Consider the following 25,524-nt stretch of genomic DNA (forward strand, 5'->3'; position numbering starts at 1 on the left):
GAGCCAAAAAAATGGCTCAACTGGTTCAATCGGTCGACCGATTGTGCTCGTCTAGTCGAGGACCGGTTGAGGGAGGCCAAAAAGTTTCTCTCTCTCTCAGTGGCCTTCTCTTCCTGGTCAAGGTTGAACCTCAACCGGTTGAGGTCTGGTTGAGGCCCAACGGTCACTTTTCCTAACGGCTAGTCAACCGGTCGACCCCTAGCTCGACCGATCGAACCCCCAACGGCTAGTTTGACTTTTTTCTTTTATAAAAAAGCTCCAATCTTCATTGTTTCATTAGCTTAACCTTCCCAAATCATTCTTGAATATATTTGAGCCTTGGAAGAATGTTTTTTAGTGAACCATTGTTTCATAACTTGCATATCTTTAGTGCACCATTCAATCCTAGTTTTTCTTGTATCTTTGAGTCTAAAGTTCTATTACTAGAATTTTTGTGAGATCAATCTTTGTATATCTTTGAGAGGAATTTTCTCAACTGAGGGGTATCACTTGAGAGGTTGTTCAAGAGTGGGATAATTCTTAAGAAGTGTAAAGAGTGCTTGGAGCCAAAAGTCCAAGATGGTGAATTGGAACCATAATCCAATTGTAAAGAGATTGGAAGCTTGGTTGAAGCTTCAAGATAGTGGAACCCTCACTCGGTTAGGAGGTTGAGGAGAGTAGACGTAGGCAAGGAAGTGTCGAACCACTATAAACTCTCGTGTTTGCACTCTCTCTTCCCTAACTCTTTTAAATTATATGCAATTGTGTTTATTTTTTTTATTATATATTTGCATATAATTGTCTCTTATTTTTGCATAGTTTAAATTTGTGAAAAAGAGACCATCACCCTATTTACCCCCCCCCCCCCCCCCTCTAGGGTGATTACCATAGTTTGGATTAGCCTCAAATTCCTAACATATCTCATATTTGTAATTATTAGAAAATATAATTACTTATTGGGCTTTGAGCTCATTCCCCTTCATAGAAAATTTTTCAAGTACTCTCAATTTGGGTGATAAGTGACGGTTAGGACGAGAATTTGGCATTATTAGGACGTTTGTTTAAAATTTTTTTTTTTTGGACTTTATTTAAATGTTAGAATTTGATTACTGTTAGCTATTGTTTAAGTTTGAAATTGCTTGGACAATAATAATTTGGTTGATGAGTTAGTTTTAAAGTTGAGATTTAAAAAATTTTAGAATTTGTTTTCTACTAGTCTAAACAAGAATTTGGTAATTGATAATTTCCAATTACAAGATGAATGTTTGTATTGTTTCCACTTTGAGCCTTTGGGCTTGAAGTGTGAAATGACCATCATGCCTTTGGAGTGGGTTTTGGGGCATAATACCTACCCTCATCACCAAATATTCCTTGTAAATAAAAGAAAGTATCATAAACCATGGCAATGAACATGTCTTATTGTTGCAACACATTATCCAAAGACCCAAATATAAAAGACTTAATCTTTTGATTCATCTTATACCATCTTTGATATATCTCTTTCTCTTCATGTTTGGATTGTTCAAAGAATAATTGGAGCTAAGTGTTACCTATTTTTGCTTCTTTTTTATTAGTTACTATATCTAAATTATTTTCCAATCCATATAGTTGGGCTTAGTCCATTAATTATTTGTAACAATGATAGTGATAATAATTGAGCAACATGATATCTATAACAAAAAATAAAACAATTCATTAAACATTGGACATTCAAGGCAAATAATAGTTTAGCAAATGTAAAGCTCTAAGGACTATATACCCTTTTGTTAGGTATCCTAGTATCATAAATATCAAGCTTATGTTAGGTAAGTCATGATCTTATCACTAGATAGAGACTCTCTCAAATTGACCTCCTTGTCTTAAACTTGGAAAGTTCTTAAGGCAAGATCAATATATCTCTTAGTTTAGCCCTTAGTATATGAAAGACCCTATGTTAGGAAGACCACTTTAATATTCTAATTTAAGTGTATAACCAAAATCCTTGACATCAATGTTACCAAGTAAAGATCCATATTGTTAGGATGATTACTCCTACTAATAATATATATAGTCTTGTCCTCAAGAAAAACCATATCCCTTCATGCCATGGCCCAACCCACTGTTGAGGTGGTGATGACCCAAAGTCAAGATGAGCCTTAAGATAACAATGAAAGTCCTTTATCCTTTGATTCATTCGACAAACCCACCATTAGGGTAGTGATAGTCCAAACCAAGATGGGCTTGATCTTAGAAGTTATGGACTTACCTATCGCTCTCCCCTATTTAATCTTATGAGTTAATTAAGATATTTTAAAACATTATTAATTATCTTAATGAATAAATTATCTTTGATGAAATTTTTTAAAAATATTTACTTCCTAATGAGAAACTTATTGTAGTAGGAAAATATAAACTTGAAAAGTTTAAATTTTATATGGGAGTATTTTATCAAAAAATTAATTTTGATAAACATCTCTACTCTCAAATTTCAAAATCTATTTTCATAAAAGATCTCCATTACGTGATTTCAATTTAATAACTATCTTAAATTTAGAATTTTATTTTCAAAATAATTTATTCCATTAAAATTACAAAAAAACATAACCTTTAGTAATATCCTTAATGATAAATTATCCATTTAAAAATTTTTCAAAAAATTATTTATTATTCTAATTAAAGATTAATATAGTAAGAAATTTCTAGATATTGAAAAATAAACATATGGAGAGCACTTTATTTACTAAAAAAAACTTTTATTCTTCAAAGATTCCTATAAAATAATTTAAGAAAAATATTTAAAATCCTTGAGAATAATTATATAAAAAAAGAAACTTTGCTCACTCAATTTTATTTTCACAAAATTATTTCCTTAATCTATACCTTTCTAAGATTTAATAAATAATATTATTTTAGAATCAATTTTCAAGAAAATTTAATTCCATTAAGAATTACTAAAGTTTATAATTTTATGCAAAATATTCCATATATATATATATATATATATATATCATTGCATAAAACATAAAAAAAATGAAAATTAAAAAATTCTCATGGCCTTAAGGATACTATTAGAGATTTGGTAAAATATCTTGAGATCTAAAATCCCCAAAATTATCAAATTACCCCCTATAACCAAAAATTAAGGTTAGAAAACAAAAAACCCTAAACTACCATAAATTGCAAAAAAGAAAAAAGAAAAAAAAAAAAAAAAAAGGCTTCTACGCACAAATTGAGCATATTGCACACTAGTTATACGTAGGTTACATGGTTTTTCTTGTCTTCTTGAAATGGTTTTCCTCTATGAACATCCCTAATTGCCTAGAATTTTTTTTATCTCCTCTCTTGGATCACTATGGATGGACAAATATATATATATATATATATAAATTTTGCATAGAATGAGAAAAACCTATGCTCCTCAAAATGGAACTTATAACCCATCTGTGAAGATTTTATTTTATTTTTTTCATTTAAATAAAAATTCTATAACCTAATCTAGAGAAAAGATGTAATAAGAAAATTATCCAAAACAATCATTCATTCATTCAACCAAACAAGTTAAAAGCATTTATTCATCCATAGGGCAATGGAATGAATTCCTAACTATATAAAACAAAGTTAGCACACCATAATACTAGATCTAACATGATACAAACATTAAATATTTTTGTAATACTTGTTGTTGGATGATGTAATATCTATTTAAGCTTTGAGGTGCATGCATCTAAGATCCTAGACGTCACAAAAGAGATAAAAAAAAAAAAAAAACAAGACTTTGGTTGCATAACGTGTGTTAGAAATCATACCTAGAGTTTGAATGTTCTCAAACCTAAATCTTTTCATAGAAAATATCTTTAAACCTTGTGATCTTCCACCCAATGACTCCCTCCTACACCTTAGCACGTGAGAATGGTAGAATTCTCTCTCTAAGGATGGAGGCTAGGGCTTTCTCTTTATGGAAGACATAATGATTGAATTAATTTAGTTTATTGGGTCCTAATGAATTAATTAGCTCTATTAGGCTTCCATTAATTAATTAGTCCAATATAGAAAGTTTATTCATAAGCTCTTGTGCAATCTTGCATTTTTACCAAAATACCATTATGCAAGCTTATGAATAAGAAACTCATTTATCCCTTAAATAATCTTGAGCAAGACTATTTGGACCTATAGGAAAATATCGACTCCCTCATAATACAATTCTGATGTTGACTCAACATTCCACTAAAAATAGTAACTTGCACTTTAGCATCCCATGTATTACATCAAGATTTCCTTCAGTTCATGACCTGCTATCCACTGCTTCTGAACTCTCCATGAACACGTATTCGTAATTTAACAAGTTAGATGCTATCAACCTCTCAAGATTATCTCTATAATACTTAAGTCTTAGACCATCCTATTATGTGATCAACTAGCATACTCTAGCTTAACATAAACATATGTCAAATTCTACTAAATTAATTACTACGATGCTATAGATTTCATGATCATAAGTCTATAGGATCACCCCAAGGAGACATATTGTCCCAAACCTATGAAATATCATGGTGCTTATTTTGAGAATACCTATTATCACCTACCTTAAACAAAAGTGACCAAATCCATAAGGAATATATGACCACTTTCAATCTCACCTTAGTTCAAAACTACTAAAGACTTTAGCACTAGCTCAATATTCTTTTAAGGTTAAAAATTCATGTAATATACTAACTTGGTGAAATCATGACTTCCCGATAACCAATGTCATGACTCACCATAGGTCGTATCCAATGAGTAACCATACAAATTAGTGCATTCACCATAGGAAACCCATCAAGACAACCAAGATAAGTTATCCCTTCAATTAGGAGGTAGAGAGTACTATAACCTTAGATGAATTGTCTAAGTCTATGAATTAGTTGTGTACTAATCATCAATTTGCAAGGAACTTATACTTAGATTTTTTTTGTGTAACTTTTAATTTACCTAATTCATGTATAATGCAAGTGGTATAAATCACAATGCTCAAATAAAATTAATGCAATTAACAAATAGAATAGTGGAAACTCAAGTATAACTTTGTTACATCATATCTTGCTTTTAAAGGCTCTATCCTAACACTTTGGATATCAAAAACCCTCTAAATAGGGATGTGACCAACAATTGTCACTTATTACGCTAGTTTGTAATGGAAAAATTCAAGAAAAAACTCTTTAAAAGTTGTCCATAAGGAATGTTTCAAATCTAGAAAATTTTCAATCCTTAAAAAATCAATGATTTTGACCCAAATTTTCAACCATTTAAAGCCCAAATTCTAGCCCAATTTCATCCAAAAACATAAGCCAAACCTTGGCTATGAAGACCAAAAAACTAGTAGCCCATAGCTATTATGGTGCCCTCAAATCGACTAAAACTCCATTTCGAATTGGAAGTGTCCATCTCAAATTCAACATTACCTTTTACACAATCTCACTTCAATTAGATATATCTCTCTCATTTGAACTTCAATTTGAGAATCATTTAAGGTGTTAGGTTTCTAACTTCTTAAGCTTCAAATTCATATATAATATGCCCTATGAAACTCATAAGAGCCTATATTGTAATTCTAATTTGGGGTTGATATAGGACAAAAAATGCAACAACTTGCAATTGTTATGGTTCAATCATAGATGCAACTGCCACTCTCCTCTCCTCTTTTGCTTTAATTTTGATGAAAAAAATTCCATCATTTTTTTAGCCTATGTCTCCAAAATTGGTCCTTGGTTTATTCTGTAATAAAAGATGCTAGCTTGATTACCATCAAATTAGATTTGACCTCTCTATGGAACAAGCCTACATAGATGCATGCTAAGCTTGGTTTTTACATCAAAAAATAAAAACCCTAGGCTCCTAAAATGGAACTTACAACCATTATATGGGAAAATTAAAATTTTAGAAGAGAACAAAAACCCTACACTTCTATAATGGGGCATACAACCTAATCTATAAACTTTTAAAAGAGAAAGTCATTTCATTCCATCATATGAATTAAAGGAAAGTCATACATGCAACCTAATGCCCATTTGATTTAGTAATCATTGTAAAAATAAATAAAATTGGTACACCCTATAATATAATAGATCTAAGCATGTAAAATAAAAAATTTGTTTTAATACCACATTGTTGGCATCTCAAATCTAGTACAGCAGAAGCCATAACAAATTTAAAATTGAATCTTTAAGATTCAAAAACCATACCTTTGAGTTTGAACGTTCCCAAGCCCTACTTTTCCAATTTGGAGAAGTTCTTTAAGGCCTTGTGTGTCTTCCACCCAATAACTCCTACTTTGATCTTGACACTTAAAGAAGAGTGGTTTTCTCTCCTAAAGAAGATGAAGGCTAAGGTTTTATTCCAAATGGTGTAAGAGCAAGAGTTAGACTTACTCTAACCTTAAACCTTGAAAGAGTTTATATGGATCAAGGAAAAGCTTAGGTGACTAGGGCCCAAGACATTGGATCCTATTTAATTTATTAGCCCATATATAAGATGGACTCTAATTAATAAATAACCCAAATAAAACCTAGGAGCCAATTAATTGTTTGCTCTAGTGCCACATTTTGTAACTTAATATACCCTAATACACACAATATAATTAATTTAATTAAAACATAATTTAGTTAATAATAAGTGTCACTAAGAATATGAGCTTAAGTGGGATCACTAGGACTTGTACGAAAATACTAGCTCTCTTAGAATGATAATTCTAAAATTGACTCATCATTCTACTAAAGTGTTTCAACTATACTTCAACATTCTATGAAATTAAATCAAGATAAAATGAATGAATTAATTAATTACTTAAATTTGTGACTTATTATTTGTTGCATGCAAGTTCCCCATGAACTTATATCTATAATATAAGGTAGTAGCTATCAACCTTTCAAGATTGCCAATTTAATTCTTGAGTTTTAAATCCACCTATATCATGATCAATTGAGATACTCTGATCCACTAGATGATGGACATCAAATCCCATCGATGGAATTACTATATGACCATAGATTTCGTGATCATAATTACATAAGTTCACCTAAATGGACATACTTTCTCAAAGTTATGAGATATTATGATGCCTTTATTAATGAGAATATTTATTACTACCTTCTTAAACCACAAGTCACTTGATCCATAAAATATGATCACATTAGGATCTTTTTGTAAAGTTAAAGTCACTAATAACTCATACTCTAGTGTAATATTCTATCAAGGTTGCGAACCTACACAACATAGTAGCAAATAGAAGTCATGTTAACTTAGTAACCATGCAATCATGATTTTTCATAGATTCTGTTCAATATGTAACCATACACACTAGTACACATATAATGGAAAACTCTTCTTAATGATCAAGAGTAGTTATCCCTCCACTTTGGAAATAGTGTTTTACGACTTCAAATGGATTGCCATAGTCTATCAACTAAATGTGAACAACTAATCATCTTATAAGGAACCCATGACTTGAATCTTTCATAAAACTTCTAATGCACTTAAGTTTTTTACAATATGATTGACATAGGCATAAATGTTTAAATAAGTGAATAATAACATAGATAATGCAAATAGGATATAATAACTAATATCATATAAAATAATGAATCAATTTATTTCATCATGTCTTTACTTTTAAATGCTTTATTCCAATTAACATGATTGATATACTGCAAATGATTTGGCGTCATTAGGAAGGAGATTGTAGTCAAAGCATTCCTCCATAATCATATATGCCATGCTAGCTCATTTGTTATAGGGAACTCTTAGTATCTATTAAGGATGACAATGAAACAGGTTTTTTCGAGTATCTGTCATGTCCTGTCCTTAATAGGACATGTTTGATGTAAATATAAATAGATTTGAGATGAGTTAGAGAATTTTTCTTAAAAACCTGAGATGGGTTCAAGGTAAATTCAAGTTTAGCTTTATTTGATTCCACTCCTAATCCCAATTATATATACTATTAAATAAAAAATTATTTTAATTGATTTTTGTCATTTTTCAATCTTTTTTAACATATATAAAATATTATACTTTGTAAAAATAAATTATACATATTTGTAATATTTATTAATATATAAATTTGATTATTTTTAATACAATTTAAAATTTTAAAAATAAAAAGAAAAATTGCTTTTTTTAGGGAATGAAAATAGATATAAATAAATTGGATAGGGTGACCTTTCCTAAACCTATCTTCTTACCATCTTAGTATCTAGTGTAGTATCAATTAGGATATAGAATAATTGTCTTAGCCAACACAAACGTCTCCATAACATCAATGCAATTGATCTATGACAATCTATTTGGGATCAAGGCTTGTGTGAATTGTTAGTGAAAAATTAGTATAAGAGGTCATTGTTCTAGCATCTAGAACAATATTGTTCTCGTGTCATAACATTGTTGTAACCTAATAAGTAGAGCAAGTAGTTTCTATTTGAGTATTTTGCTAATTAGGGCTCTAGTTACCTATGACATTATTATAGTATTTGACATATTCACATTGAGGCAACATTTTGAGTGAAATGATGACCTACGCGATGCAATAAGTACTTTTGAAGCATTGGACCTCGAAAAGAGGTTAAACTGTCACATCATTCAAATACTACATTAGTGGTCAAAACCTTAATGCCTATGAAAGAAGAGTGTTAGAGTTTGTTGACCCAAATTCTATATATATATATATATATATATATATATGTATGTATGTATGTGTGTGTGTGTTTTTTGGTGTATAGGATTTAAGGTTATAATATTTATGCCTATGTAGTAGCTGTTATTTTCTTCTCATTTGCCCGTAGTTTTTTTCGCACACACACACCCGCGCGCACACACACACACACACACACATATATATATATATATTGGTGTATAGGATTTAAGGTTATAATATTTATGTCTATGTCGTAACCACTCAAATTTCTCTAATTTTATATCAATTTTTGACACAATAAATTTTCTTTTCCTTTACCCGTGGTTTTTCCCATCTATGATTTTTCACATAAATCGATATTTTTACTCTGTTTTTTTTTCTTGTTACCTATTCTTATTTTTTCCTTAACAAAGAGGATATGCTAACATAATTTATAGAAGGAAAACACCTCAAGTAGTAAGCAAAAACCTTGATGAGTATTCTAGCAACATTCCAATTGTTTCCGCATTTTAAGCTCCTCCACATATTAGAAATCCTATCTCAAAGTGAAAAAAACTCAACTTTTGTACTCGCAAAGTACTCTAACTCATGCATGCAATCGCTTGAAGAGGTCGGATTGACCAACATCATTTCTCAAGGACATAAGGCCTTTTGTGCCACTCCTTGTCGAAATATGAGGGGAATTTTCTTGCAACACCATCTCACCACACCAATAATTTTATTGAAATTAATGTTAGAAAAAAGTCGCACCATATTTTTATGGACAGATAATAGGTCGATTTCAAACCCACCAATAAGTCTCTAGTTGTCACCGTATCAACTGCGCCATTTATTTGTTCAATTGTGATAATTTATATTATAAAAAAAAATTATTAATGCAGATTGGATATTGGAAATATTGGAAATAACGGAGCAGCACTGTTTTTGCACAGGGATATCAAGTAGGTAGAGTGGTGGAGAGTAGAAGGTGGGGGGCCTAGAGTGGTGGAGAGTAGAAGGGGTGATTAGTGTAAGAAAGGAAAAAAAAATTGAAAGAGGGAGGGGAGGAAGGAGTCAATGCGACCGGCATTTGTGCGATGGTGATGAAGAAAGTGGAGCGGCCTACCCACAAACCCCAAAAGTGCCGGAAGTGTATGGCTACGTGTCCAGCAGCAGACGCCTCACAATTGCTACGTGTGGCCCTTTTCCCGCTCCAAGACAAACAGTCCACCCCACTTCCATACTCGTCTCCGCTAGGCCCCACGCAACCCCCCATCAACCAATCCTGGACGTAGGACAACCTTACTTCCCTCATTCTATCTTTATTTCTCCCTCTTTCTCTCTCCGGATAACCTTATCCTTCGCTCATTGGGTCCTGCTGGATCTCCTTTGCCTCCTGCCTTCCTCCATCACCGGCCTGTCTCAAAAATAACATTAATTTTATCAAATTTCTTCATTTAGCTAATGATAATCTGGACGGCAAGCCCTTAATATAGAGACCTTCAGCTGTACGTCCTTAATTATCAAAGAAATTTAATTTACCTTTTACTGTCAATTTAAAATAATCAAAATATTAAAAAAAAAAATGCATTTCAAAACTCCATATGTTTTATTTTGCGTCATATGAAAGGACAAAAATATAAATTAAAAAAAGAAAAATAATAAAAAAATAGATGAAATTTATTTTACTTATATTGTTATGAAAATAAAAATAATTTAAAAATTTTCATATTTTTTTTTAATGATAAATCAAATATAAAAAGTTATGTCTTTATTTCCTTTATATTTTGGTAAAACCCAAAATAATGTAAAAGATTTGGGAATGAAAAGAATAATAAAAATGAAAATAATTTGAAGAAGGGAAAAATTTATTTTTGAACAAAATTTCTAGACACATTTTCTACAAATTGAAATTGGATTAGCCATTTCTTAGAGAATTTTGGAAAGACCCGGCTCCGTGGCTGCAGTTGAAGGTAGAAGGGCTAGAGATCAGAGCCACGGGGACAAATTTGAAGACAAAGAGGAGTGGGTATTGAAGAGGAATTCTCAAGCGTAGGGAGAAGAAGCACTGAACAGCTCAATCCTCCACTCCAAGACAAGACAAGACACCACACTTGAGGCTTCTGGAAAAGTGGAGACACTTAGGTGGGTCAAATGGTGGTGGGGGGCCGTTGTTGGCCTTGGCTTCTTATTTATTTTTTGATGTTGATGCTTTCACTTTATATAGACTGCTTAATTTTATTCAAAACTTCTTCTGAATGGTTGAGGGCAATAACAGCTTGGCTTCTCCCTCATTGCTTTCGCTCTCGTATTTTTAGGTGTATTACCACTTTCTCCTACTACCCTTGTTTCTGTTTCAATCAACCCAGTTGCTCCCAGAACCATGCTGATTAGCAATTAGCTGAGCTTACCTTTCCTCTTTTTATTGGTTTTGTGCTTAACTTCATTTGAGATTTTCCTAGAGATCCTATTATGTGAGTTATGTGAGTAGAGTGGTTGTTGTTTTTTATGATGATTTTGTGTTGTTTTAATGCTATTATACTGTATTCAGTGGCGTCTTACCATGGGTTCATGGATTGTTACAGATTGCTGCAAGGTAGGAGATTCTTTGCTGTTCAAGAAATACAAGAGCGTACTTGGATTGGTCCCAATTCAAGAGGCCATTTTGATTTGTTTGTGGGTTCTTTATAATCCTTGCTTAGAAGCTTGTGGTGGGTTCATTAGGAAGAGAACAGATTCTTATGCTTTTTGTGTATTGAATTTGAAAAAGAAAAAGGGACAACCAGAAAGTAGAAGGATATCCCAAGAGATCTCAGCATGTCTGTTGCTCTGTTGTGGATTGTTCCCCCCAACAAAGAGGCCTCCAATTCCTTTGGCTTTTTGGAATCAATCCGAGATGGAAACCGGTCTTTAGATTCACCATGGTTCATTCCTAGAGACCAGAATTTGATATTTAATGACAGACCCAAGAAAGGTAGGAGGCAGAGGTGCAATTCTGGCTCATCTGGGGCAGATTTGAGGTATTCATACTTGGGTGGATCAGGCATGGAGAGTAGAACCAATTTTCCTATATTTTCAAGTATGGTAGTGAACCCAACTGGAGAAATGGCAGTGTCGTCGGAGCAGAAGGTTTATGATGTGGTGCTGAAGCAGGCAGCCCTTGTTAAGAAGCAATTGAGATCTAGTGAAGAACTTGATGTGAAACCTGATATTATTCTTCCTGGGACTCAGAGCTTGTTGAGTGAAGCCTATGATCGATGTGGTGAAGTTTGTGCAGAGTATGCCAAGACATTTTACTTGGGTTAGCCTTCACTTATCTGTTCTTTACTTTGACTCTCTTTGGTTTCTGAGAAAACCAGAGGAAAGTTGAGCAGCTAGCATAAAGAATAGCATGTTCTATGGTTTTTAGTTTCCACACAATGATATGGCTGCTATCATACTTTGCTCAGTACATGATGCCTATTGTTTTCTCAGGCCCCAAACGGTTGAAAATATTTTAAGCTTTGACAGTTTCATTATTCTATTTTCCCTCATTATCTTGGTCGCCAAAGAGAGGATTGAGGGGCGAATGGGATTAGAAGCTCTTATACGTAATTGTTGGAGTAAATTGCTTATTTTCTTTCAACCTTTTCCAGGAACAATGCTGATGACACCTGAGAGACGAAGAGCTATCTGGGCAATATATGGTGAGGGATTTTTGATGTTAGTAGAATGAATTGTTCTCTCTTGTAGGATCTTTATATTCATGCTTGAGATGTGATAAACAAAATGGAATTAGGAAGTTCTACTGATTCTAATTGTATTATGTATTAAATGGTTTGCGGGATTTCATTAAATATTTTGTAAATATTTAATCACCAAATAAACTGTCAGAGAACCCGTGAGCATATAAGGCTTGGAATTCATGAAATTGTTTACATATTAGTCAACTATTCAGTTTCTTTCAAAATTGGGTGCATAGTGAAACTGTGGTTCTATTTTGCAAATCATAATGGTTGCCTTTCACTTTTTTAGTGGTACAAATTTTAGAAGTGCCAATAGGCATTAATTACAATCTCTGTAAGTCTTTCAAGAGGTAATTTTTATTAAAGAAAACACAGTGATGTTGGTAGACCCTGTAGGTCAAGCAGTAGATGATTAACCACTTCTTTTGCATTTGAAAGTACATTTGATTCCTTGAAAGGAAAGTTCATTTTGATTTTACTCTCCAACACAGCAAAAGTATTACCTTGGTGAAAATGATTTCAACTTGTTACACTCAAATTGATTTATCTACAAGCCACATTGAAATTCTTGTTTTAGTCATTGAGGCTAAATTCAGGTTTTTTCATGAGTTGGGAATTTGATGAATGGTAATGAGATTTTGGCCTCAATGCCCAAAAATACAACTATGAGTTTCCATGAAAAATGAAAGAGATAACTCTGGTGTATTATGTATCATCTTTCGGCTTATTTATCTTCTAGAATTAATTATTTTTTTAAATAATTGAGAAATTTCCATGTTCTTTCTTTATTATCTTTTACTTTCAACCTGATCATAGAGTCAATGAATTTTGTAAATATGCACAATACACAAGTTCAATACTGAAACAAAGACGAGAGGATTTATATTCTCTTTTGTTTCTTATGATTCTCTCTCCATGAACAGTGTGGTGTCGGAGAACAGATGAGCTTGTTGATGGGCCTAATGCATCACACATAACCCCAACAGCCTTGGATAGGTGGGAGTCAAGGTTGGAAGATCTTTTTCAGGGCCGCCCTTTTGATATGCTTGATGCTGCTTTATCAGATACAGTTGCCAAGTTTCCTGTTGACATTCAGGTTAGAATTTTTTTTTCTTTTAATACTACAGAAATTTATCACGTCATGAAATCTTTCTCATAATCAAGTTTTCTACTTCATGAAAATAATAATAATAATAATTCCAACTGAAGACTAATGGTACACAGAGTTTGTTAAGTTCAGGGCATCCATTAGTAGGTCCCAACAAGTTTAAAAGTGATTCTGCCTCAAAATTACTTATTCTGTACAGATTTGACTAAATTCTTATTCTTTATTTTAGGCCAATACGTACTGCTTATCGTCATGTCATTTGACTGTTAATCTCCTTGAGTCAACAATTATGGCCTTTGATTTCATGAACTGCTATCTAATTCATGGATCTATTGTTTTGCAGCCATTCAAAGATATGATTGAAGGTATGAGGATGGACCTTAGAAAGTCAAGATACAGAAATTTCGATGAACTATATCTGTACTGTTACTATGTGGCGGGAACTGTTGGGTTAATGAGCGTTCCAGTTATGGGCATTGCACCTGAATCACAGGCAACCACGGAGAGTGTCTATAAGGCAGCCTTGGCATTAGGGATCGCAAATCAGCTGACTAACATACTCAGGGATGTTGGAGAAGAGTAAGTAAAAAGCTATAAAAAAATAACTGTGTGCCTATGTCACATATGCTTCCCTAGAGGAGAGAAAAATGGATAAACAAATGAAACATTAGAAAACTTGAGAACTAGTCAAAATCCCTGTTAGAGTCTTTTTTATTTATCAATTTTATTTATTATTTGTTTTTCTCCTTTTTGATCACCAGTATTAAATAGACTGTAAGTGAAAAATCAGTACCTGCCACATATCGGCTTTTGATTGAAGAACTCTCTAATTATTAGTGACTTTTGAGTTTTCCTTTTCACTTTTCATAATTCTTTTGGGATTATTTTGATTCAGTGCAAGGAGAGGAAGGATTTATTTACCACAGGATGAGCTGGCACAAGCAGGGCTCTCAGATGAGGACATTTTTATGGGAAGGGTAACAGATAAATGGAGAAGCTTCATGAAAGATCAAATTAAGAGAGCAAGGATGTTCTTCGATGAGGCGGAAAAAGGAATTACGGAGCTCAGCTCAGCTAGTAGATGGCCGGTAAGCTGTCAGGGTCTTTGATCAATCTAATGTAGTAGTACATATACATATCCCAAAACTCTATTGAGTTGTCTAAATAACACAGGAAAAAGAAGATAAGACTAAGAATTTTACTACTATTTGGGGTTCAAAGCATTTGTTAATAGGGTGCCAACCAATTTCTTCTCTCTTCCTCCATGTTCTTTCACTTGAACAAAATAAGACTCAGAGTAGGAACTTTTAACAAGAAAATAGTTTAGATCAACCTCTGAACTTCTCAAATATGGACCTATGGTGCGGTAATGTTGGATCTGCTCTGATGCATTCCTAACTTCTTAATGTAGATTTAGTGATATCATCAAATGGTGATATGGGTCTATAATGATATTACAATTTAGATGTCACTTTTTCTTTTCTTTCACTTTCTTGGCATCCAAACAAATCATTTTATTCTTCTTTTTTTAAACCCCTTTAAGGTGTCAGGAAAATTTCTATAATTTTCATTGGGTTCATTATTAGCAACAGATGTTTCCTGATGTATGTTTTGGAATGTTTTGGAATGTCTTGGATGTTGCAGGTATGGGCATCTTTTCTGTTGTATCGGCAAATACTGGATGAGATTGAAGCTAACGATTACAACAACTTCACTAGGAGAGCTTATGTGAGCAAAGCTAAGAAGATAGTTGCTTTGCCACTAGCCTATGCAAGGTCCCTTGTGAGGCCATCAAGAACAACATCTTTAGTCAAGGCATGAATGGACATCAAATTTGTAAAACTGATTACACAGCTTCAAAAGAAAAGGCCAAATTTGTATACTAGAAAATTTTCTTAATGCAGTGAGAATTCATTGAGAAGTAGGGGAGTAACTTCAACCTTTTCTTCCTTCATATGTATAGATGTGCCATATGGGATTGTAACTTCCTGCTAATATAATTTTGAGAAGATGGACCCTACACACAAATACAATGCCATTGGTAGAGATACGCGCAGCCTATATCTAGATGGAATATCTCCTATATGAACACAAGAAGAGGGAGAATGGGGAAAAAAATGAAGAACTTCATATAAAAGTTTAAAAAGATGGGAATGGTTCTAGAGAGAAGTCTGTATGAAAATGAGCAAAATGGAAATGAAAGATCTAGGCTCTCCTAGGCCGTAGGATGATAGGATTGAAGTAGCCAGGTGCAACGAGACAATGGGTAAGGAAAATTTATTAAAAGGACATTCCTCTAAAAAGGGAAGTTATATATGTATCTATTGCAATTCTTTTTACATTTATCTTATTTACATGTCCTTTTGAAAATTAAAAACTTATTAATATATTCATCTTATAATTTTTAAAATACCTAAAATACCCCTCATTCTTTTTTCTCATACCCAAGGAGAAAAATGTTGGGATATATCGACAATATATCGCCGATATATCATGTATCGGGAGAGGTCGACACGATATTTCGTAGAGAAAAATCGAAGGGGAGATATTTCCGCAAAAATGGCCAAAATATAGGCGATATATCGGCTCGGGGAGATATATCGGCGATTTTTTTAAAAAATCGTCTTTGGTGGCAAAATATCGGAGATAAATCGTCAATTTTTTGGTGATATTTCCCCTCCTTCATGCTACGTGATTTGACGGCCCAGATCATGTCCGTGTTGATTCGAGGGCCTAGATGTGATTCCAATGGTAATATGGCAATCCAACAGCCAGATTGCTCCCAGTTTTTTATCTAACGGCCAAAATTGATTTTCAATGGTAAATTAATATTCCAATGGCTATTTTGGCCCAAATTTCTTCTATAAATAGCCAAAATTTCATCTATTTCATTCATTTTTGCTTTCATTCTTTATTTGCTCTCTCATTAGTATATTTTGAATATGAAATATGTTTATTTAATGAATTTAATGTGTACAAATTATTGATATTTAATGAAATAAAGTATTTTGTGTGACTTTATAATGAGAACAATTACAAAATTAACATTTCTTAAAGATCGACATGATATAATTACATCTAATATCGCAAATTATATCAAATATATATATATATATATATATCAAATTTTTCAATAAAACAACTTTAAAATGTCCATTATACTTCTAATTATATTATTATGAGGTTTTCCTTACATTTCTCTGAGTTTTTAACAATTTTAAGCCTATCGATATTTTTTTCCAAAATATCCGTCGATATATCTCCGATATATCCGTAAAATCGAAGTACTGATATATCCGTGATTACCGATATTTTTATCCTTGCTTATACCTATCCTTTCTCTCTCTCTCTCTCTCTTTTTTTTTTTTTTTTTTTTTTGAATCTATCCCCTCCCAACCATAAAATCTAAGAGAAAATCAACTTCTCCAAAACTCATTTGATCATAGAAAAGTATTTAAATTATGTTCATAGTCGATTAGAATTTTTTTTATATATATTTTGTTTGAATCTATATAACATATTACATGAATATCTTTAAGGCTTATTCTTCTATAATTTTTTAGGGTTATAGAGAAATTAGAAGATAAGATACGAAAAAAGAAGAGTACATTTTTGCCTTAAATTTTTTATTAAAATAGTGGATGCATAGAGAATTTTGGTAGATGCAAATACATCTTCCACTTAAAAAAAAAAAGAAGAAGGATTTTTTGGACCAAATTACCCTTAAAAAAATCAAGGGTAAAAAATAGTCAAATTTAAATAAAGAAACGAAGCTCTTCTCTCCTTTTGAAGGCTTTCCTTGATTGTTTAAAAAATTTCTCTTCTTGGTCTCTTCCCTAATCCTCTCTCTTACTTATCCTTCTCTCCAAAAATTAAAGTTACTATTATTTTTTTTTCCATACAAAAATAAATGTACAAAAGTGGTCAATTTACAAGGCAAGACACTTCACTTTTAATCAAAATATTAAAAAAAAAAATGCATTTCAAAACTCCATACGTTTTATTTTGCGTCATATAAGAGGAAAAATATGTAAAAAAAAAAAAAAAATGGCTGAAATTTATTTTACTTATTTGTAATGAAAAAAAAATTTTCATATTTTTTTTAATTATAAATCAAAAATAAAAAGTTGTGTTTTTATTTCCTTTATATTTTGGTAAAACCCAAAATAATGTAAAAGATTGGGGAATGAAAGAAATAATAAAAATGAAAATAATTTGAAGAAGGCTTAACAAGCTTCCATACTTGTGAGATACTAGAAAATTTTGAAATAAAATTAAAGAATTTTTATAGAAATAAATCATCCGTTTCTCATAGTCATGGGGAACTAGGCATACCCCATATATTGCTAAAGAAAAATTTTATTTTTGTACAAAATTTCTTCAAATTGAAATTGGATTAGGCATTTCTAAGAGAAATTTGGAAAGACCCGGCCCCGTGGCTGCAGTTGAAGGCAGAAGGGCTAGAGAGCAGAGGCATGGGGACAAGGAGTGGGAATTGAAGAGGAATTCTCAAGCGTAGGGAGGAGAAGCAGTGAACAGCTCAATCCTCCACTCCAAAGCCAAGACAAGACATCACACTCGAGGATTCTCGAAGAGTGGAGACACTTAGGTGGGCCAAATGCTGGTGGGGGGCCATTGTTGGCCTTAGCTTCTTATTTTGTTTTTTTTATGTTGATGCTTTCACTTTTTAGACTATGAAGAAAATTACAAGTTTATTGACTTGAAAAAACTTCACATACAATGAGAGTTACAACAGAATTTATAATGAACCAAAACTGATTCAGCCTTATCCTAGATCACTAGAATCCTTATCAGTTTGGACTCCTATGATCACTAGAATCCTTAGCAATTCAAATTATTAAATCCTTATTAGTTGAGTTCAAACTGAATCTTTATCCTCATCAGACCGCTTAATTTTATTCAAAACTTCTTCAATGGTTGAGGGTAATAAAAGCTTGGCTTCTCCCTCATTGCTTTCGCTTTCGTGTTTTTAGGTGTATTGCCACTTTCTCCGACTACCCTTGTTTTTGTTTCAATCAATCCAATTGCTCCGAGAACCATGCTGATTAGCCGGTGCTTACCTATCACACCCCAAAACTCATTCTAAGGGCATGACAATTATTTCATACCTCAAATCCAAAGTAGAAACAATACAAACATTCATTTTGTAACTGGAAATTATTGATTACCAAATTCTTATTTAGGGTAATAAAATAAATAAATTCTATACTCCCAAATTCTCAACTTTAAAAACTAATGCATCAAGCAAAGTGTTATTGTTCAAATAACTCTAAACTCAAATAATTCAAATGGAAATTAAATTTTAACATCTAAACGATGTCCAAAATAAAGTTACACCATAATCCTATCAAAGAAAAAAATTTCCTAGCCTAACCATAACTCCTCGCCCCGAATTGAGATTACCTAAAAAATTATCAACGAATGGGTATGAACTTAAAGCTCAATAAGAAACATCAATACAATTTCATGGATAAAACATTTTCAATTATAATTATAAACATGACATATATCATATAATTATTTTCATAAAAACCTTTGAGTTTAAAATGCTAATACAATCAAACTTTTCAACAAAACTTTCTCATATTTATTTCAAAATAATTTCTCATCAAAACCAAATCAAATACATTCAAAATATATTTACTATAATTATCAAATAACAAAATAGTATCCAATTAGGTGAAACTTTACAAATGAGTGACTTGTTTCAAATTTGTTCATTCAAGATGGATAAAACCAAAGATCTACAATTATAACCCGTTGATTAGGGCCATAAGGTTAACTATTATAATCCATTGATTAGAATCATATAATATCAACTATTATAACCCGTTGATTATACATGAATATATTAACAATTATAACCTATTGACTAGGGTCTTAGAAACCAAAGTCAAACACTTCATTTCATTAATTCAAACTTACAAAACAAAATATCATATCTCCATAATTTTCATTTTTCATAAACAAAGAAAATGCTCAAACATATTTTTCATACAAAACATATATTTGATCCATACATAGAAATAAAAATAATATTTTTACACATTTCAAAATACAATACAAAAAGAAAATTATTTCCTTTTATAAAACCTGCATTAATTTTCCTTACTTTGAAGAATCACTCAAAATTTTGAAGTATTTAACCTTAAAGAATTTTCTCTTCACCTAACATAATATCATACACAATATTTATTATTGATTATTTATTTAAATATAAAAATTTGACAATTCTAAAAATATTTTATTTAGTAATAGGGATCCTAATTAATTTCCCATGTTAATAATATTACCATTCAATATTATTTTCAACTTCCTAAACAATAATTTATTTCTTTTTTCTAATTTATCTAAATTAAATCTTTTAAGAATATTTATATATATTAAAATATTATTATTATTATTATTATTATTATTATTATTATTATTTTATTAACTTAAAATTGAATATTATTATTATTATTATTTTATTTATTAACTTAAAATAGAATATTATTATTATTATTAATTTTCAAGTCCAATACCCATTACCTTCTTATTCTCAATATACACACAAAACCCTAAAAATAAAAACAGTGAACAGGATGTTTTTTCCCATTATTATTATTATTATAATATTATGTTTACAAGTACCTTTTTGTCAATACCTAAATCTCTTGGAAACACACGCTTCCCCTGTTTTTTTTTTTTTTTTTTCCTTTTTTAATCCCACAACACCCTATGGATGCATGTTTCTCATGTCTTTTTTTTAATGTCACCCCGGCACAATGTCTCAGTCTCCAAAATCCAGAAATCTTCTTCTTCTTATTATTTTGGATCTACTTAATTGAATATTTAGATTTTTCTTTTCCTTTTTTTTTTTTCATCAATACCTCTACTTATACTCACAAATTACCAATCTTTTTAATTTTTTTTAAAAACTTGAATAAACAAACCCTAATTTAGGTTGAGATCTCTAAAGTATTCAAATCTAATTAACGAATATAAAATACTAACTTAAGGATTTAAAATCTTACCAGAAAAAATTGATCTTTAACCCTAAGCCTCCAAATCTTCAATCCTATGCTCTCTGATCCCTTTTATTTTTGCATAAAAGGATTAAAGAAGATAAGGAAAATCTAATTTATACCTATGGGTTTTAAATATGAAAAGACCTTTTTACCATTATTAAATTAATTAATTAATTAATTAATTTCTAAATTATGGTTTTATCCCTAAATTAGGTTTGGGCCATTGCATTATCTTTCCTCTTTTTGTTGGTTTTCTGCTTAACTTCATTTGAGATTTTCTTAGGGATTATGAGAGTTATGTGAGTAGAGCGGTGGTTGTTTTTTATGATGATTTTGTGTTGTTTAATGCTATTATACTATATTCAGTGGCGTCTTACCATGGGTTCATGGTTTGTTACAAATTCTTGAAGGGTAGAAGATTATTTTATGTTCAAGAAATACAAGAGCGTACTTGGATTGGTCCCAATTCGAGAAGCTATTTTGATTTGTTTGTGGGCTCTTTATAATCCTTGCTTGAAAGCCTGTGGTGGGTTCATTATGAAGAGAACAGAATGGGGATTCAAGATGCGCATGAAAAGTATAGGTCCCACGCTTGAAATGATATTTAATGTACCACTTGGTTGATGCTTCTTTCTAAAAGTCACTTTTTGTCATGGAAAATATTATCAAGGGTAGATGATTTTTCCTTAATAAGGTTTAATAACATACCAACAAGCCAACAAGCCAACCAACCAACAAACAAACCAACGAGTACAGCAGAAGATAATTGGAAAGGTGCATACATGGCCACGTAGGGAAATTAACAACATATATCAAGCAGCGAGCTCCATGACTTTTTTCCAAGCAGCCCTGTTGGAAATGTCCTCCCACCATGCACTCACACTCTTCCTCTCAGTAACCAAGTGCGCCATTCCAGCTTCCTTCACCAAGTATCTGATGGCCGGAAGATGACTCAGATCAGCGAGAGTGAATGAATCTCCTGCAAGGTACCGGCTCTTCGACAGCCTCTGCTCATACACATCAAACACCTTTTCCAGCTTCTGCTCACAAGTGTGGGCTAAAGCCAAGTCCCCCCGCTCACCCATTCGAGGTAGGATCACTAGCTGCATGACCAGTGTGTACACCAACTCGTTGAAGTTGTGAGCTTCCACTTCCAGCCATTGATCAACTACCGCTTTCTCCTCCAAGCTTTTTCCCAAGAGGTCAGGCCCTTGCTCCGCGTACTTGGCCGCGATGTACCTCACAATCGCCCTCGACTCTACATTTTTTACACACACAACAACTCTCACTTTGTTCTTAAAGAGTACTGATTGTTCAAATAAGGACATGTCCCCTATCATTTTTCATTAAAGTTTCATTCAACTTATACAATATACATTTTTTTTTAAACTATTCTTTCAATAGAAAAGCTGGAGATAATTTTACATAGGGAAAACACTATGATACTCATTTGGTGTCAAATCGAGCATGCCATTTGGACTATTAATTAAATATATGATAAAATTTTACTTGTTAGCAAGGATACAAAGAAAAAGACTTGGGTGATGTTTGTTTTTCTACTGAATAAAAAAACCAAAATATTTGACTTTTTTTTATTGAGCTAAAAAAATAATTTGTTAATATTAACTAACATAACTAAAATGAATTTATTGACAATAGGTTCAATTTAGTTATGTTGGTTGATCTTAACATATTATTTTTAGTTAATAAAAAAAGTTAAATATTTTGATTTTTTGCTATTCAACCAAAAAATAAGCATTATCTAAGATATAATGATGTACGAGAAAATAAACCCAATATATATATATATATATATATATATATATAAAAGAATTATTTGTAAGGTACAACATGACAAAACTCAATGTACAAATAAATGAGACTCGTTGAATGGATCTTATGAAAAAATGCCACTTGGATATTTTTTGGTATGGTACCAAAAAGTGGCTCTTCCACACCTTTGATAATCTTGTATATATATATCTATATGTAAAAGTTATGTTTTGTTCTTGAAAAATTTGAGAGAAAATATAAGATAAATTAAGAAAATAGGGAAAAAAATAAAAAGAAAAGAAAAAAAAGGAAAAAAAGTAAAAAAGGAAAAAAGAAAAAAGAAGGTTTAAAGTTAATATAAATTGTTTTAATTTGGTACTTGGAACTCACTTCACTTATTTTAATTCATGGATATAAAGATTAAATAATTTGAAAATATATAAGTTTATAACTAGTTTTAATTATATTTATATATATATATATATATTTTTGGTATTTTTGATAGGATAATCAAACATTAAAAAATCATTTTCTAACATTTTTTTTTTCTAAGTACTTTATGGAACCAAACATAACGAAAAAGAAAAGCAAATAATTTGTCTTAACAAAATTTCTTTATAAAACCGTTAATTAATCAAATCCATAGTTGTGTAAGCCGATGATAATGATCTTACCAAAAAGCCTGAAATCGCCATCTTCTACCACTGGAACTTGCCCAAAAGGCTACAAGAGAATTAAAATTTTATCTTAGAAGTTAGAAGACAACATAACAAGAAAATTGAGCTCAATTTAAAAGAACAGTCGTGTAATTGTTGTCCTTGGTTTGTTCTACAAGGAAAGTATATACTCTCTTACCATTTTTTTCTTTTCCCCAAACAAGAATCTCTTTATTTTAATATTTACATGACATGTCAGATCCCAGAGTATCTCTCCTTCCGCATGCACAAATAGAATAATAGAATAGTCATTGATTTATACAATATCTCACCTGTCGAAGGAGGAAATCAGGCCGTTTTTGCTCGCCAGAGTCGAGGTCGACATGGACAACCTCAAACTCCACGCCCTTCTCTACAAGGCAAGCCAACACCCTCTGTGGGCATGCAGCCCTCACTGGGCCATACACCTTCATCACCATCTTCCACCTCTTGCTTCTTCACAATATATAATCTGGCTGTTTAGGGTTTGGTCGAGTGTAGCTGGGGAGAAGACGCCTGTTTTATAGCACTAAATTTGAGGGTGCTGTCGGTCCAAACCATCCGGGGGTTGTCATGTGAGTTTGGTTCATCCCCATGTTTTGCGTAATTAGTTAACAAAAAAATATTGATATTTTCTGCTAATCTTCCATATTTTAATATTTTCAAGGAGGCTGCATGTCCCTCTTCCTCTTGGGGGTTGTCACATGCAAATATCTACTGGTGGGTGAGAGGAAAAGTGTCAAACCCACCAAAAATAGTCAAACCCACCAGAAAAAGATGTCGTGGCTTTTTAAAACAGACAACAATAAATTCCTTCTTCAATGCCACAGTTTATAGAAGATCATTCAGTAACTGTAAACATTATTGTTACATTCATGCACGCTTTCCGCTTTCTGGTGCCTTGGGTTTCACTTTTCATCAACTTGGATCTGATTTTGGAGGAGATTCATTGTATGCTTCATTTCTTTCCACATGTTTATTACAGTTTTGACATTTTTAACTCTTATCATTGCTTTTTAAAAAATCTGAAGAAAAATATTAGAAAAGAAAATACAGGAAAAAGTGAAAAATAAATTTAAATTAATAATTTGTTATAATTGAAGTAATGAATGTCACCATATTAATTATAATAAATGTTAATTAAATATTATTTATGACTTCCATTAATACTCATTAATGGAAACCATTAATGTTATTTATGAGTTTCATTAATATTCATTAATGGGAATATTAATGGAAGTTATTTGGAAAGCTTATAAGAGAGTTTCCCATCCCTGTAACATGCATCCCTAAGTAAGAAAGAAATTTCTTACTTTATCTCATTTTCTCAACTTTCTCAACTCTCTTCTTTGATTCATTCTTCCCATTATATATATTTTTAAAGTAAGATATATTTTATTTATACTACTTTATTTATGTTGCATTTATTCTTGTTTTACAACATAATTTTTAATTTATATATTTATTTAAACTCATTCAATATCCAGAGGGACAACCTCCTTTAATATTTTATGGAATCCATATGTGAGATAGCTATTAAGTGATATATATGAAATCTACTAGATTGAGATTTTTAATATGATGCATTTGCGTTCACCCACAGCGACATTTCATTTTCCCCTCATATTTGAAAAAAAAAAAAATTATAAAAAGAAAAGAAAAGAAGAATAAAAATAAATTTAAATTAATAACTAGACATTAAATATTAGTTTAGATATACTTACTGTTTTTTATTTTTTAAATTAAAAACTTTGTATAAAATAGAACATATCTTATAAAAGGTATAAGTTCTTCTCATATCTTTAACCTTGAATCGGGTTTTAATCATTTCATATAAAAACTAATTAGTATTTGAGGAGAGTACAATAAGCCTTTTTATAACAATTGACCTCCATTATTTGGTTGATCCCTTTAGTGGGATGATATGACATCGCACTATCACCATTTAAGTGGCCCATCCATTAGGCTTACATTCAACTAGGTTTAAAAGCCTTTTTATAAACTACCATCATTTGGATGACCCATCCACCACGATGGTATGACATTCGACTATCATCATTTGGGTGACCCATCCATCGGGTTGACATTCAATTGGGCTTAAAAGCCTTTTTGTGAACCATAATCATTTGGATTATTGGATTTTAACTGTATCATTGCTTTTTAGAAGATTTGAAAAAAAAATATTATAAAAAGAAAATAAAGAAGAGAAAGTGAAAAATAAAAATGAAAAAAGACTTAAATTAGTATACGAACATTAAATGTCTATTTGGATTTACTTACTACTTTTTATTTTTTGAATAAAAAAATTTATATTAAAAATTTAAAAAATGATATAAAATAAAACATTTTGTACAAAACGTATAGGTTTAACTTATATCTTATTATTTTTATTTCTTTTTTTTTTAAATGTTTACAAAATTGAACATTTTATGCAAAAAGTATAGGTTTATGTTATATCTTGGATCGGGCTTTGACCATCTTATATGAAAACCAATTGGCATACAATTGAATAAAATAGAACATTTTGTATAAAAAGTATAGGTTTATTGGATTGGTATCCAATGACCCATCCACTAGGCTTACAATTGCT

At 31.4% G+C, this 25,524-nt stretch overlaps 2 protein-coding genes across 5 annotated transcripts; one reads left to right on the forward strand and one right to left on the reverse strand.

The window, feature by feature from the left end:
* The first annotated feature begins 10,511 nt into the window (after window positions 1-10,511).
* On the forward strand, window positions 10,512-15,356 carry LOC100246195 (phytoene synthase 2, chloroplastic). 4 transcript variants are annotated; one of them, XM_059736320.1, is made up of 7 exons: window positions 10,512-10,747; window positions 11,188-11,903; window positions 12,238-12,288; window positions 13,251-13,423; window positions 13,779-14,014; window positions 14,331-14,523; window positions 15,080-15,356. In XM_059736320.1, the coding sequence occupies exons 2-7, from the start codon at window positions 11,420-11,422 to the stop codon at window positions 15,254-15,256; spliced, it is 1,314 nt and encodes a 437-aa protein (XP_059592303.1). In that variant the 5' UTR covers window positions 10,512-10,747; window positions 11,188-11,419; the 3' UTR covers window positions 15,257-15,356. The 4 variants fall into 4 exon arrangements, with proteins under 4 accessions (XP_059592303.1, XP_002271575.1, XP_059592302.1 ...); XM_002271539.5 differs by lacking the exon at window positions 10,512-10,747 and adding an exon at window positions 10,842-11,085; XM_059736319.1 differs by lacking the exon at window positions 10,512-10,747 and adding an exon at window positions 10,842-11,076.
* A 5,922-nt stretch (window positions 15,357-21,278) lies between these two features.
* Window positions 21,279-23,374, reverse strand: GST4 (glutathione S-transferase). The gene is given in 3 exon segments (NM_001280940.1): window positions 21,279-21,724; window positions 22,914-22,962; window positions 23,228-23,374. Coding segments are annotated over 3 exon segments (642 nt in total).
* Window positions 23,375-25,524: the final 2,150 nt, after the last annotated feature.

Source organism: Vitis vinifera, chromosome 4, assembly GCF_030704535.1.
Source record: "Vitis vinifera cultivar Pinot Noir 40024 chromosome 4, ASM3070453v1".
Lineage (NCBI taxonomy): Eukaryota > Viridiplantae > Streptophyta > Magnoliopsida > Vitales > Vitaceae > Vitis > Vitis vinifera.